This window comes from Lethenteron reissneri, chromosome 43, assembly GCF_015708825.2.
Source record: "Lethenteron reissneri isolate LAM-NWPU_2019-01 chromosome 43, ASM1570882v1, whole genome shotgun sequence".
Taxonomy (NCBI): Eukaryota; Metazoa; Chordata; class Hyperoartia; order Petromyzontiformes; family Petromyzontidae; genus Lethenteron; species Lethenteron reissneri.
The window spans coordinates 629555-645311 of record NC_083821.1 but is presented as its reverse complement, the minus strand read 5'-3'; the positions used below and the strand labels follow the sequence as shown (position 1 = coordinate 645311).

Genomic DNA, 15757 nt, shown 5'->3' with positions numbered 1-15757 from the left:
ACGGCTCAGAGTCTTAACGCAATGGAGAGAACATTTTAAAAACTACTTTTGAAATGCGGAGTATTGGCACTGTGGTTATCACACTGTACTGCAAACCCAGCGACCCGAGTTCAATCCCCGGCCACGGCTGACACAAAGTGTCGAGTGGCATCTGAATGAGTCGTCACTACTCCCCAACTTCGCCGTACCCACGCTGAGAAGTGAAGCGGCGGAGCGGTCAAACAATATCACGATGCACGTGAAGTGGGGAGGCCTCCATCCAGCCAGCGATTGCCATCCCTGTACAACATTTTCTCACGTGAATGTGTCTATCGCAGAGCAGTGGGGCCCTTGGTGGAAGCGAACGGCCCACAGAAGTGAATCCCACAGAGCTACCTCTCGAGGTCCCTTCAAGCGACCTCGAGTCCACGTACTCCGTAGCGGCACGTCCCCAACCAGTCTGCGTGTGGCAGTCATGATCGTTGCATGACGGTCGGACCAAGAAGTTTCATTCGGCTTGACTGGCAGGAATGAAAAACATAAACATCTCGAGTGAAAGTGGTTTTCTCGTGCGAGCCACCTTGACTGTGGCATTTTAAGACGCACATTCCCCAAGTGGCAGACTGAGGCAAAGGCATCTCACATTACACGCAGGCAGAGCAGCAGAAGAGGGCATCTGCTGAGACACAGCAGTGCCAAGGCTGAGGGCACCCTGCCTGGCACGCACACGATACCGATGAAAGAGGGAAAGTTGCCCTCCTGATCGCAGTGGGGTTACCCACACTTTAACCCACCACCTGGGTCGCAAAGGGTTACATCTCCTCAGCGGCACGCGTTTCACCACCGTAGACAGTCAACAGCTGGATGAGGAAACAGGAACTGAATGTTAGCCGTGACCAGGAGTCGAATTCAGGTGACCGGGAGCATGGCACAATCTGCCCACCACTGCGCCACCGCTCCCGACAGCCGGCTCAACGAGCTCAACGTGACGTCAGCCACGCGGCTACAGGAGCACTGCACGCAGAACGTGCCTTAGACCGCAAGCAGCTGTCAGTCACGCTTTCCCATGAGTCACCGTGCATCGCGGTGTGGTGCTGCGAGTCCCTATGCACCCCCACACGCGCCCAGGGATGCCCTCGATCGCTCCCGCTCCCAGACCCCCCCCCCCCCAGCAACGCGCTCCTTCTCCCATGTTAATGCCCACGTGACGGACCCAGAAAACTTCCAGCACCGCTCGTCCACTTGCCAGTACGTACAGACTATTCACAAACACAAAGGGGGAAACTTAAGCTCGTTTGTAATTAGTCGTAGCTCATGCATGCGTACGCACGTGGTCCAAAACTTGATGAATAGCCCATGCCTTTCCTTTCAACATTCCCCATTACGGGTTTTATATATTTTTTTTAATCACACATTTTCATGAGTGAGAACAATAACCTGGCACTGCACCCGTGAACAACGCACAGGGGGATTTCGCGAGGCTTTGCCGAGGGTCCCATCGCGGCGTAAAGTGGCCGTGCCGAGCGGGGAGAGGAGAACACCGGCGCGCCTTGTCGAGGCGGCGGAGCGGGGAGAGCGGCGCCCTGAGCTCCGGTCACTTCGCTCCACCCTCGGGGCCGCCGCGCGCCGCTTCGTGCGCACCACGTGGTGCTAGAACTCTCCCGTGGAGTGGAGGGAGGCAGCGCGGCGGCGATGACGCGAGTGGAGGGGGTGGAGGGGCGCGCGGTCCGCGCCTCGCCACGACGTCGAGGACTCGGCCACCGGACCTCCGCCCGCTTCGTCTCCCAATGTGTGCCACCACACCGAGGGTCACAACAACTCGCTTGCTCGCCTACTCGCCACACTGCAAGCCATACTCCTTCTCTTTCTGCCTCCATTGCCCAAGATTGTACAACCTCGCTCAACTTGAGAACTGTGTGAACTCTTGTCGAGTACTTGATAAGCGGTTGAACGTCGCTGCTTGTTGCTGGGCACAGAGCGGTTTGGGCCTGTTGGCCGACTGTGCTTAGCGACGCCAAACGCGGCCCGATGGTACTGCCATCGTAGGTGGAGGCTGGATCGAGACAACTTGTTTCTTCATTTCTCTCCGAAGAGCTGGGCGACGGGCGTGCGTTCCTGCACTGGGGAAGCGTTCCGTCTGGCAAGGGAAATTCATCGCGCTCGGCCACACGTCGACCAGATGGGCTCGCTCCGCGGTTAGCGCAGATTGTGCTGAATTATTCACGAATTAAAACACCCTTCAGAAACATTTGTCTAAATATGCCCGGTGGCAGAGTGTCCCAGGAGGCGTTCGCTTTGGCCAGCGTCTCCGGACCGCGGCGCCCGCGTTCCGCGCGATCGGAACTTGGGAAGTTCCTTTGCGCGAGCAGAGGGGCGGGCGGGGGGGGGGGCGGTGTTTGGCAGATACCAACAAAAACACAAAGAGGGGGCAGCCACAGTGGTGCCACGGCCAGCAGAGCCCACCGCACTCACGACCCAGGCCTGGTCCAGTTCCATCTCCCGGCGTGGCAGTTGAATCAATGGTGCAGGTTCACACAGCAGTGTAGGCGGTTAGACTACTGCTCGTACCGTGTGGTGGGGTAGAGTGTGGGTACTCCATGGAAGAAAAGACCAAAATGCAATCTAGAGAGGAGCTCTACAAGAGCTCTCTCGTAGAGACGCTTCCGCCAGCAGCGGCGCAAGCGAGCGGTTGCAGGGCTGCACCTTCATCAAAGGAACAACCGCCGATATTTCCAGTTGAAGTCAGCAACGAAGCCTCTCGTGCGTTTGTTTTTTTTTATATCCTTTTAGTTTATTCATTACTTTATTTATTTACTCAAGGCCGAAACCTTGGCCGTGACGAGGCGCTGGTGGAGAGGTTGGGGGAGGAAGCCGCGTGGACTCACTCTGCGCTGCCTGCCAAGGCACCTGCACCAGGGTGGAGCCCCCTGTCGCTGCTGCTGTTGGTACTGTTGTTGGTGCTGCTGTTGGTGTTGTTGGTGCTGCAGCAGCAGCTGCCACGGCCCTGCTGGATGAAAGCCTCGCCAAGCCATCGCCATCCCTTTCAGCCTCACGACTCGAGCTCCCGAGCGCGAGCTGAATGTCTCTGCTCCATCTCCGTGGTGCACGCCCCCCCCCTCGCTCGCTCCTTCGGCTCAGGCTCCGTCGTGAGTCTCGACCACCGCCCACCATCCCTCCCGGCGAGGCGCTCCACCAAGCCGGCGAATCAGGACGTGGGCGACGCAATGCCTCCAACTTAACAATCACAAGTTACATCTGCGAGGTGCATTTCATCCGTAGATCCCAATGCGCCTTGTACGAAAGTCAGGAAATAGACAGAGCCAAAGGAAACGGCCAGAACTCGGGGGGTTCGAGGCCTGGTTGACGAGGGGAGTCTTCAGGCTCGCCACTCTACCACGCTTCTTTGTGCCACGCTAGTCAGAGGTTTCCCCTTTTTAGTTTTCTCCGTTTCCACAGCAAGGGGCACTTCAGGATACAGGAAGCGCACGCGTAACCGAGACGTTTTAAAGATGAGAAACAATGTTTCAGAAAACTGTGAGAGTTGATCAGGCGGTTGATTAAAACCGTGTAATTATAAACTCATAATGGAAAGTGCTAAGCGTGGCTTCAAACATAACTGTTTTGTTGAGGAATAAACACATGACCCCTCACTCCCAAGTGCATTTAATGAATGTAAGAGTTGCTTATTGAAGCTGGGTATAATGTAGCTTGTAAACATAATGGACGACCACGATTAGAAAACTATTCCGCAGATGCCGTTAATGATAAACGCCTAAACCGGCTGGCAGACGGTACTTCGTGTGTGGTACAGCGGCAGCAGCCTGTGCACTGCTACAAACCTGGTGCCTTGGGTTCGATTCCAGACCATAGATGGCATTGGTGAAAAGCAGTATCTGAAATGGTCTTGGAACTCCACTACTTCGATTAATTCAGCTTTAAATGAGTTGATGCCGTGGTACGTGGACATCCGTGCTGAGGAAGACGGCTGTGCATCGTGCCTGTGAGTAGATTGTTGTTGTGTGCTGCTGTACAGCACCACAACGCACGTGTCTCCAATATAGCCACTTGAGATGTATTATATAATCCAGCCACACCCACCAACACAATCACCCAGCACCCATGAATCACACCACCCATGAACACTCAACTAATAATTCTAGATTTGAAGCTTTCGTGACTGCAAGAATTCATACTCTTAGGTTTTTTCGGTAAAGTCACGTAGGCAAAAATAAGTCAATAATAAAATAATAGAAATAATAACAGAAATACAATTATAAATCACGACGTGATTTTTTTTTGCCTCCAAAATGTCGTGATTTATTATTTTATTTTTATTATTATTTACTTATTTTTACCTACGTGACTTTACCGAAAAAAACCTAAGAGTACTCAACTAATACTTAACCAACGCACTCACAGAAAAAAAATCACCCATATATCCCTAACAGACTGAGCGAGCACCTATGAAGGCCGGCACACGAAGGGGCGAGTGGCCAGCACAACAACACCCGGCCGCCTTTGTTTCCCGAGTGGCGAATTGTTTATACATCGCACCAGGCACTCATTTGAGACCGAAACAACATAGGGGAGGCCCAGGATCGTTTCAGATAATCGTCACTGGTGTTGGCCGTGAGCGGGAATCGAACTCGGGCCGGCAAGGTTCATAGCACCGTGCGCCAACTGCTACACCAGCACCCAGCCAGCACCCATGGACACACTCGCCACCCAGAGACCCACCCAGCACCCATGGACACACTCGCCACCCAGAGACCCACCCAGCACCCATGGACACACTCGCCACCCAGAGACCCACCCAGCACCCATGGACACACTCGCCACCCAGAGACCCACCCAGCACCCATGGACACACTCGCCCCACAGAAACCCACCCAGCACCCATGGACACACTCGCCACCCAGAGACCCACCCAGCGTCATGGCTATCGAGTGCGCAGGCAGTGCGACTGCCCCGGGCCCCACTCGCAATGGGGGATCAGGTGCCGAGCCATGGCGGGATGCATAAAGCTCCCAAGTGGAGGACATTTATTCAAACTTCATCATTAGGGCCCCTACATAAAAAAATGTATTTTTACGGGTAAATATCAATAAAATACCAATGTTCGGGGTCTCAATGGGGGAGGTAATTTCCCTTCCACTCCTGGATCCCCCCCCCCCCCGTGGGCGATTACGAGGAGCGAGTGGCCAGCCCCATCTGTATCCTTGCACCACGCCCGTGCCAGCCAATCCGTGCCAACTGCCCCCACCGTGCCAGCCTCTGCTGCCAAGCTACCGCACCACCCCTCTCCGTGCAGGAGACCCCAACCCTGACCCTCACCATAACCTCAACCCTGACCCTCACCATAACCTCAACCCTGACCCTCACCATAACCTCAACCCTGACCCTCACCATAACCTCAACCCTGACCCTCACCATAACCTCAACCCTGACCCTCACCATAACCTCAACCCTGACCCTCACCATAACCTCAACCCTGACCCTCACCATAACCTCATCCCTGACCCCCACCATAACCTCAACCCTGACCCTCACCATAACCTCATCCCTGACCCTCACCATAACCCCAACCCTGACCCTCACCATAACCTCAACCCTGACCCTCACCATAACCTCAACCCTGACCCTCACCATAACCTCAACCCTGACCCTCACCATAACCTCCTCCACGAGCTCGACACGGAGTGGGAAGCGAGAGGTGCGACATCCACGCTTGGCGGTCGCCCAGCTCTCTGTTGCAACTTGAATGTGCGGAGCTTCGCGCTTGTTTTGGTCTTCAACCAAAACAAGAGCGGTGATGCAGGTCCGGTGGCCCACGAGACCCCCCCCCTCCTTCCTCACACCCCACACCTGCGTGGTGCGATTAAAATTCCGACAGCCAAAAACCACTGCCTTGCCTGCCCTGCCCTGCCCACCTGCCTCCTGTGGAGTCAAGCCCGCGGGTGAGCCGCAATGCTGGGCTGGGCCACTTGGGCCGAGCAGGGCAACGTGCGGCTGAGCAGGGCAGGGGACGTGAACTCCAAGAGGTCTCAAACACCACTGCAATAGCCCCCCCCCGATCCCCCCCCCCCAGCTCCCCCCCCAGCCCCCCCCCCCCCCCCCGAAGCAGCTCGAAGGGGTCGTTGGGGAGCCACGCAACTTCAAGTAAAAAAGACAACGGCTGTTGCCACGGATGCCGCCACACCACCCCCATCACCTCCTTCCCCCTGCCAGATTGTGCAGTAAGCAAAAGCGACACCCGTTCAGCTCCGGTCTCAGCCCACACGTGCCGCTCTCAGCCCACACGTGCCGGTCTCAGCCCACACGTGCCGCTCTCAGCCCACACGTGCCGCTCTCAGCGGAGGCTGCGGGGTTTGTGTGACGCCCTTCCCCTGCTTGGGACGCGCGCGCAAATGCGTACACGCGATGTCTATCATCTTGTGTCGCGATGTCTATCATCTTGTGTCGCGATGTCTACTCCTACACCCATAGGGCTCACATTTCATCACCTGGCACGCCACATCCACCACACCTCTCGCTGTGGCTTTGACTCCGAGTGGTGTGCCTACTCCAGACTACCAGCGACCCGGGAAAATATTCAGTGATAAATGAACCCCTGCTGATGCCTCGTAAAGCTATTGGCAATCCCCAAAAAACGAAACGGATCCCATGTCGTAGACACACACAGGAGGCTCCATGCTCCAGGAACGTCCAGCAATAGATTCAAGCTTCGTTCATTCATCACAACCCATGCTTATCCACTGCTTTTGTCAAAAATACTCAAAAGCGGAATTGTAAATTATTATTGTGCATTAAAAAAACCTGTCGTTGTGTAATCATTCTATATCACCCGCTATGACACGGATCATAAACATGAACAACAGATAAAGAAGAACACAAACTAAAGAGATGTAAAACCCCGATCGGGCGCGGAGCCATCGTTACGAAACGGCGCTGACGTGAAGCGACTGGGAGGTGACGTCGCCGCCGTGACGCCCGCCTGGCAGTCACTTGGTGGGTGGTTTTGTTCTCATTGAACGATGCCGAGTCTCGTGCAGGGGAACAAACAAAGCTGCCTCGGCTTCTCCCGTCTCAGATGATGATGCATACGGGGGGATAGTTGATACGGCGGATTAGTAAGAGTGGGGATGCAGCAACAAGTGGAGATGCGGGTGATGCCGCACCGGGCTGGGCTCTCTGCACGAGACTGTGTGAGTCTGTGGGAGTCTGTGTGAGTCTGTGTGAGTCTCTGTGGAGGTTTCTGTGTGTGTCTGTGGGGGTCTCTGTGGGGGTCTCTGTGTGAGTCTGTGGGGGTCTCTGTGTGAGTCTGTGGGGGTCTCTGTGTGAATCTCTGTGGGGGTCTCTGTGTGAGTCTCTCTGGGGGTCTCTGTGTGAGTCTGTGGGGGTCTGTGGGGGTCTCTGTGTGAGTCTCTGTGGGGGTCTCTGTGTGAGTCTGTGGGGGTCTCTGTGTGAGCCTGTGGGGGTTTGTGGGGGTCTCTGTGTGAGTCTCTGTGGGGGTCTCTGTGTGAGTCTCTCTGGGGGTCTCTGTGTGAGTCTGTGGGGGTCTGTGGGGGTCTCTGTGTGAGTCTCTGTGGGGTCTCTGTGGAGGTCTCTGTGGGGGTCTCTGTGGGGGTCTCTGTGTGAGCCTGTGGGGGCCTCTGTGTGAGCCTGTGGGGGTCTCTGTGTGAGCCTGTGGGGGTCTCTGTGTGAGTCTCTGTGGGGGTCTCTGTGGGGTCTCTGTGGAGGTCTCTGTGGGGGTCTCTGTGGGGGTCTCTGTGTGAGTCTGTGGGGGTCTCTGTGTGAGTCTGTGGGGGTTTCTGTGTGAGTCTGTGGGGGTCTCTGTGTGAGCCTGTGGGGGTCTCTGTTCGTGTATTTCTCTCTGCTGAGACGATGGTCCCCGCGTGAACCTGTGGGGCTGTCTCCGTGTCACTGAAAACTCATCAATTTAGAGTTACTTTGTGTTTAGTTTGGTCTCCTTCCCAAACACCTCCGATTAGCACGGTTGGCTACGTACGGTGCGAACGAAGTTCAACATACGTGATGGACTTCGTAAGTCTCCGCAAACGGGAGTCACAAACAAGCACGCGGGGAACTCGACTCAGCGTGTCGCAGCAGTCCCCTGTCTCTCTCCACGTGGCTGCTGCTGCTGCTCCACTACCCACGCGCCTCGTCTGCCAAGGGGCCATCCATGCAGTGCCGAGTAGGCATGGGTCTGTCACGACTTGACCCCCCCCTCCCTGTACTCACGCGGACTTCTCACACCCCCTCCCCCACCTGCGTAGGTACGCCTGACACCCCCCCCCCCCCCCGTATCCTATAGAACGGCCGATATTTAATCGACACAGAAACGACCAAGGATTAATAATATTGACGTGTTTAAGCAAACAGACAGGCCACCGCCGGACTAACTCATTTGAAGGCCAACGTAGACGAATTATTATCGAGGCTTCACCCCCCCCCCTCCGTTTCCTATGCGTACATTGTCAGTAGACCCCCCATGCGTAAACTACGCATTGGGGTTTACCCCCCTCCATGTGTACGCACTAAGTGGATGGCCCTCCTAGCCGCGTTCCACGCCGTGGACTTGGGAGGCGATCCCCAGCCCCCCCCCCCCCCCCAGACTCGCCACCACCACCACCGACTCGCCACCACCACCACCGACTTGCCACCACCACCGACTCGCCACCACCACCACCACCGACTCGCCACCACCACCACCACCGACTCGCCACCACCACCACCGACTCGCCACCACCACCACCGACTCGCCACCACCACCGACTCGCCACCACCACGACCGACTCGCCACCACCACCACCGACTCGCCACCACCACCACCGACTCGCCACCACCACCACCGACTCGCCGTGGTCCGGGGCCGCAGGGCGGAAGACCGCGAGGAGGAGACCCGTCGGGGTTGGAGTTGACCCCTCAAACTCACGGCGCAGCAGAACTCACTCACTCACACGGGGCACTGCGCCGACACCCTGGCAAAGATCCCCCGTATAGCCTTCGGCAGACGATTGGGGCAAGTGCCGTTCGCGATCATTTATTGAAGGCCGGCTCGACACCCGCACAGACAAGCACACATAACACACTCAACACACTCACACACACACAACACACTCACACACTCAAACACACACTGACAAACACACACAACACACTCAACACACTCAAACACACACACACCGACAAACACACTCGACACACTCACCGACAAACACACACAACACACACACACCGACAAACACACACAACACACTCAAACACACACACCGACAAACACACTCAAACACACACACACACACCGACAAACACACTCAACAAACTCAAACACACACACAAACACACCTACAAACACACACAACACACACACCGACAAACACACACACACCGACACGACAAACACACACAACACACTCAAACACACACACACACTCAAACAAACACACACACAACACACACACACAAACAAACACACACACCGACAAACACTCAACACACTCAAACACACACACACCAACAAACACACACACACCAACAAACACACAACACACACAAACCGACAAACACTGAACACACTCAAACACACACACACACACCGACAAACACACACGACACACACAAACCACCGACAAACACACACCGACAAACACACACAACACACTCAAACACACACACAATAGAGGGTTTTTGGGGTTAGATCGCGTAAATATATAGATGTGTCGTTAAACCCGCCACCACCTAACACAGCCAATTCGTCACCAGTACAGTACAGCGGTGTGTTGGAGAGCAAAGCCACAACATTTACTGTAGATGTTGACTGTAGATGTTTACTGTAGATGTTGACTGTAGATGTTGACTGTAGATGTTTACTGTAGATGTTGGAGAGCAAAGCCACAGGGACACATTTATATTTACGCGATCAAACCCCCAAAAACCTGTATTATGGATGATACTGGTCGCGAAAGCCTGCGTGTTAAACACACACAACACACACCGACAAATACACACACCGACAAACATGTACACATACACGTTTAAACACACGCACTCAAGACACACACACAGACAAACAGAAACACGCACTCAAACACTCTCACACGTGCACACACAACACTCTTGCAAACAGTCGAACACTCAAATCCAAAGATCCTCCGTCTAGCCATCAACAGACTATTGGGGCAAGTGCTGTTAGCGAGCCACCTATGAAGGCCGGCACGGCACACGATGATAGAGGTGGCCAACACCACGCCCGACCGCCTTTGTCTCCCCTAGTGCTGATTTTGACCCGTAGTGCCAGGTACTCACCTAACACGTGGTAACTAGTGTAGCTAGTTACGTAGTAACTAGTGTAGTTAGCCTGGTGGTCACCACCGTAGGTTGTTATTCTGTGAAGGGGAAAGTTACCCCGTGTGTTGGAACTGAATAAATGTGTTGCCTCCAAGTCTACGTCTGCGACTCAGTTGAACTCACGACATTAGCACCCACGACCCCAGCGCTCCCCGCTGCACACAAATCCGTGCACGAGACAAAGATCCCCGGACACTCGCACAACACAACTTCAGCAGGTGACAGACCCTTCACCAGGTGACGTGGCCAACTTTCACACAAACACGCGTGACCACACCTGCCGTGAGCGATATAGGCGCACACAATGACTCCCACTCACACCACCGTCACCACCACCATCACCACCACCGTCATCACCACCACAATCACCACCACCATCACCACCACCATCATCACCACCACTATCACCACCATCACCACCACCATCACCACCACCATCATCACCACCACCATCACCACCACCATCATCATCACCACCACCATCACCACCATCACCACCACCACCATCATCACCACCACCACCACCACCATCATCACCACCACCATCACCACCAACACCAGCACCACCACCACCATCACCACCACCATCACCACCACCGTCATCACCACCACCACCACCGTCATCACCACCATCTGGGGGTGGCCACGCGAAACTTTTAACTGATCTCAGCGACTTTAAGAAAACATTGCAGAGGAGCGATGCGCACACGTGGAGCTGATAGTCACATTAAAATACATACGAGGACACACAACAACGTCCCGAATGAGACGAATGAACGAACAACAACAAAGATCCCCCGTACAGATTTAACAGACTTTTGGGGCAAGTGCTGTTCGCGAGCACCGATGAAGGCCGGCACGAGGGGTTGGGTGGCCAGCACCAAGCCCGACCGCTTTTGAGCGAGACGACACACACACGCAGTTGTTCCATTAAGACTTTAACACACACACACGCCATTGTTCCATTAAGAGTTTAACACACACACGCAATTGCTCCATTAAGACTTTAACACACACACACGCAATGGTCCATTAAGACTTTAACACACACGCACGCAACAAGACCCAAGCTTACACATGGGCAGACAACTTCCCAAAGACGACGTCAGCAAACATACACAGCAATAAGACTCGCACACACCCACTTGCTCCATTAAGACGTTTATACTATGCACGGGAACACACACACACTAATTGGTCCGTAAGGACATAAGCAAACACGCAGACACAGAGACCGCCGGCGACTCACCTGCCCCAGGTGCGGCTCCTCGGGTCCGGGTCAGAGCCACGCACAGAGCCAGCGCGATCCACCGCGGAGCCATCATCGTGCGTGGTTTAAACAGCCCGGGTCGGGACGCGAACTCCCCGACTCCACGAAACTCCACGGCCTCCGCTCTCCTCCGCGCGCCGACTCGCCACGGCTTCTCCCCTCCCTTCCTGCGCGAACGGACGGACGCAAGCCAAGTTGCTGCTGTCGATGCTGGGCAGGACGAGGGAAGGAGGCTACGACTCCAGCGAGCAGGAGCCAGCGGGCATCGCGACGCTGGGGCGAGGCGCGGGTGCCGAGGCGGCGGAGAATTGGCAGCGGTCGCGCGCGCGCATCGCATGCGGGCGAGGCGCGCAACCCTCGGGTCCGACAACTCTTCTTCTATAGCCGCGTTCCTCGCTCACCCAGTCCCCCCCACACACACACACAACTCTCCCCTCCCCCCCTCTCTCTCTCTCTCCTCCCTCACGCCTCACTCCGCCCTGCCCCCTGCCCAGCGGCTCACACGGAACGACCACATCCACAACTCTCGCCACAGCCAGCGAGTGCGCCGCGCGGCTTTAGAGCGCTGCGCGTGCGGCTGCGTGGGCTCAAATGCGGCGAGCGGTCGCCGTGGTTGGAGGTGGCGGTTGTTTCTGGAGGTTGCTGGCGGTGATGCGAGAAGAGTTTTGGTTCGGAGTGATGAGCGAATCGCGCGAGAGTTGCACCTCTAATTAGTGGCACGCGGCCTCGCTACCGGCTCGGCCAGTGAGTGATTGACGACGGCTACCAAGCTGGTCGTCTCTCGAGCGGCCGTTGCGGGGGGCTCCTCCGGTCTGGCCCCCGTGTCTGTGCACTCGCGATCGTGAATGCGCATGGACAGGGACCAGGGAGACCCCGCGCAACAACAGCGAGAGAGTCGAGCTCGTGGACATCGCGGAGAGAGCGGAGTTCATTGGAGAGCGATGGAGCCTCGCTTGAGCCCGAATTCCACCGTGGTCTCCAATTCACCTTTGGACGTCGTGAATGTCACCGTACTCAGCGGGTTGTAAGGCGCTTTGAGAGATCTGACGTACCCCAAACGTGTGCCCCATATCAATAATATATACACACACACATATATACACACACGTACCTATCGGATTATAAGACGCACCTCCAACTTTAGCTTTGAAATAGAGAGGGAAAAAGTGCGACTTATAATCGGCACCTTCACAATTCACTTAACTCATACAGGGCTGCACGGATCTGCCTGTGGCTGTGTGTAGTTGTGTAACCGTGTCTGGCACTGTGGATCTGTTGAGTTTGTGTGCAGCAGCTTTGGGTGTGTGGCGGTGTTATGTATGAGTGGCTCTGTGTGCGGGGGGATGTGCCCACCCTTGCCACAACAGCTTTGTGTCGGCTACACGGGATATCGTTGTATGTGCGAGAAGCTGCGTGTTTGTGTGTGACTTGTTAATGTGTGGTTATGTTTGTGGCTTTGTTGGGAGCGAAGCACTACGAACCCGGCTACTTGAGTTCGATTCCTGGCCACAGCTCGCATCAGTGACGAGTGATAGCTGAACCGGTTCTGCATCTCCCCTAGGTCCATTCATCCTTAAATAAGTACGCTCTGCGGTGAGTAACCCAGACCTCTGGGAGAGACAAATGCGGCCAGGCGTGTACCACTCCGGCCTGAACAAGTTCTCGCTAACAGCACCTGCCCCACCAGTCTGTTAAAGTCTATGAGGGTAACATTTGTGTTTGTGACGTATGAATAAGAAACGGCATGCGAGCCAAAATCATGCTGTGTGAGCCGTGCGTACGCAGAGCCTCACTCGGAGTCTGTACGAGACCTGGGGTGTGGGTGGGCAGTTGGCAGCAAACATTCTCGTCGGACCCCCCCCCCCCCCTCGTTGGGAAGCCGAATCCCCGAGGATGGATGCAACCTCCAGCACCGGGGATGAGATCGGGAGACCCCCCCTTGCACGGTCATGAATCCCAGGACCGCGTCGCCTGGCGCTGGCGCGCCCCCTAGCGACCAGCGGACCGAGCATCTCGGGTTGGAGAATGTTGCGGAGAGCCGCGGGGATGCTTTTGCGCAGAGCGCTCAGTCGCTCACTGGAGACTGAGCTGCACGAGGAGAAGAGACCCCCAGGTGTGGATCAGATGCCGCGCGGGGATCTCATCTGAATGGCGCGAGCGCACGTGGGCGCACGTCAGCGGTTGCACGAATGACTGGGCCGAGCGTGCGGCGCCTCTCGATGGGGACTCTGCGGTGCTTGCCTCTCCGCCTCGTAGCAGCGCACGCGAGCGGAGGGAGGGGGGCGAGTCTGTGAGTCATCAAACAAATCATCGTCGTCGTCGTCGTCGCGGGAGAGCACCGCGCTCCCTCCCCGCGCGCTCTCCGCTCCTCGCGACGCCCGCGGTGACCCAGCGGCCCAGCGAGGGTGGCTCCCTGTGGCGATCCCATCGAGGAGCCCTTTGTGTCTATCCCCTGCTACGCCGTTTCGGCCTGCGACTTGTTTGACCATACTTCACCACGGTGGCCAGGTTGCTGTAGGCGGTGATGGGCCAGGAGCGGTTCGCGCACCACTCGCAGCCGCTGACATTCGTTTGGGCGGGAGAATTGAACTCGGGTCGCCAGATTCGCAGAGCCCTTTTCAAATCCACTGCTGGATGAAGGCCTCCCCGCCTCCACCACGCCGTGTGGATCATGGGAGTTTGAGAGGGAGCATGGCAGTTCGTTTACACATCGCGTCCTGCTGTGTGTACTCGTGCCCTTATAATCTGACTTCGATTATGAAGTTGGCACAGAGCACTGCCCGCGTTCGAGGGAGCTTCCCACGTCCGCGCGGCTGCTTCCACAACTTTTTGGGGATGTGGGGAGGGCGGAGAGGGAAACGCCAAGCGAGCAGAGCGCGAGATTAACGGACTCGAGCAGAAGGCGGTCGTGTTCGATGCCCGTGAAGCCTCAATAGCCACAGCCTCCGTCGCGAGCGCTGACTGAGTGCTGTAAAGGGAGAACACAAAATGGAGCGGAGGGAGGCAGCTGCTTTGCTCAGGGCTCAGAGGTCAGAGCGGCGAGTCAGCACCCATCAGACCCCTGCTCGCAACCTGGGCTCAGCCACTGCCCGTCATTAAGCCGGGGGCTCGAGTGATGACGAGTGGATGGTCTCGGCCCGCTCACCAAATGATGCAAGAACACATATCTTAATGAAGAAGGCGCTCGCCATATGAAGTCGAAATTCATCTTTCTCATCCCTCTCTTGTCGCATCTCACTTCTCCCATCGAACTCATCTTCATCTCTTGTCGAACTCGTTTCACGACATATCTGCCTCATCTGTATCTCACGTTGTCAAGTTGTAACGCGACGGAAAGAGAGGACGAACTCAGAGGGGCGAGGAGGAGGAACCGCAGACGGGGAGCGAGCGGGCAGCAGCAGCAGCCGCGGCCACGTGATGCCACGTCCCCCGCGTGTCTCTCTCTCCATCTCTCTGCTCGTCCATTTGGCGACTGTCCACCACGAGCCAAGTCCAGTCGCCCTTTCCCCCTGTGCACTGCCGCACTGGCATGTCGACCCCGTGGTGTCCGCCTAACTATGAACGCTAATGGGAGACTTGCCCCGCTCGGTGTGTGACTAGAGGCCACTCTAAATCAACTGCTGAATTAGACATCAAAGGTGCAATCAATCGCACGACGCCCTTTGATTGCGACTGCGTTTGCTCGCGTGGATAATTGTGTGGATGCGCTGGGGTAACGAGTGATACCTGAACACGTCCCGTTTGCAGCCCTGAGCCCGTGAAATTCGGCATTCCTACGGCGGGGGACAGTGTCTACAGAGGGACAAGGGGTGTGTTGATATCAACTGCGAGGTGGTACTCACTTAATCTCCTGCAGAGGAATGTTGGGCCGAAAAAGGCCTCAAATAGGGTTTGAACTCGCCACCTTCAAAATGCGAGACGCTCACTCAACCGCTGAGCCACCTGTCCAGATAGTTGGAGGTGAAGGCGCCGCGCTGCAGTTGCCCCTGGAGGAGCAGCACCCGCACGCGCGTCATCAGGTCGCGTGCCAGGTGCTCTGTGGATCTCTACGATCGCAGCATCGTGAGAGAAAATAGCGACAGCTTGAGGAGGCGTTTCATCCAGCAGTGGATTGATGACAAATGATACTCGTGATGATGATGACGACACCGGAGTGCT

General features: G+C 56.0%; 1 protein-coding gene across 1 annotated transcript in view; it reads right to left on the bottom strand.

Moving 5' to 3' along the window:
• The window catches only part of LOC133353379 (receptor-type tyrosine-protein phosphatase kappa-like), a 189203-nt gene extending 177221 nt beyond the window's left edge, over positions 1-11982 (bottom strand). The window contains 1 exon segment of the mRNA XM_061569582.1: positions 11579-11982. Within this exon segment, the coding sequence (XP_061425566.1) occupies positions 11579-11936 (358 nt within the window). The 5' untranslated portion in view covers positions 11937-11982.
• Positions 11983-15757: the final 3775 nt, after the last annotated feature.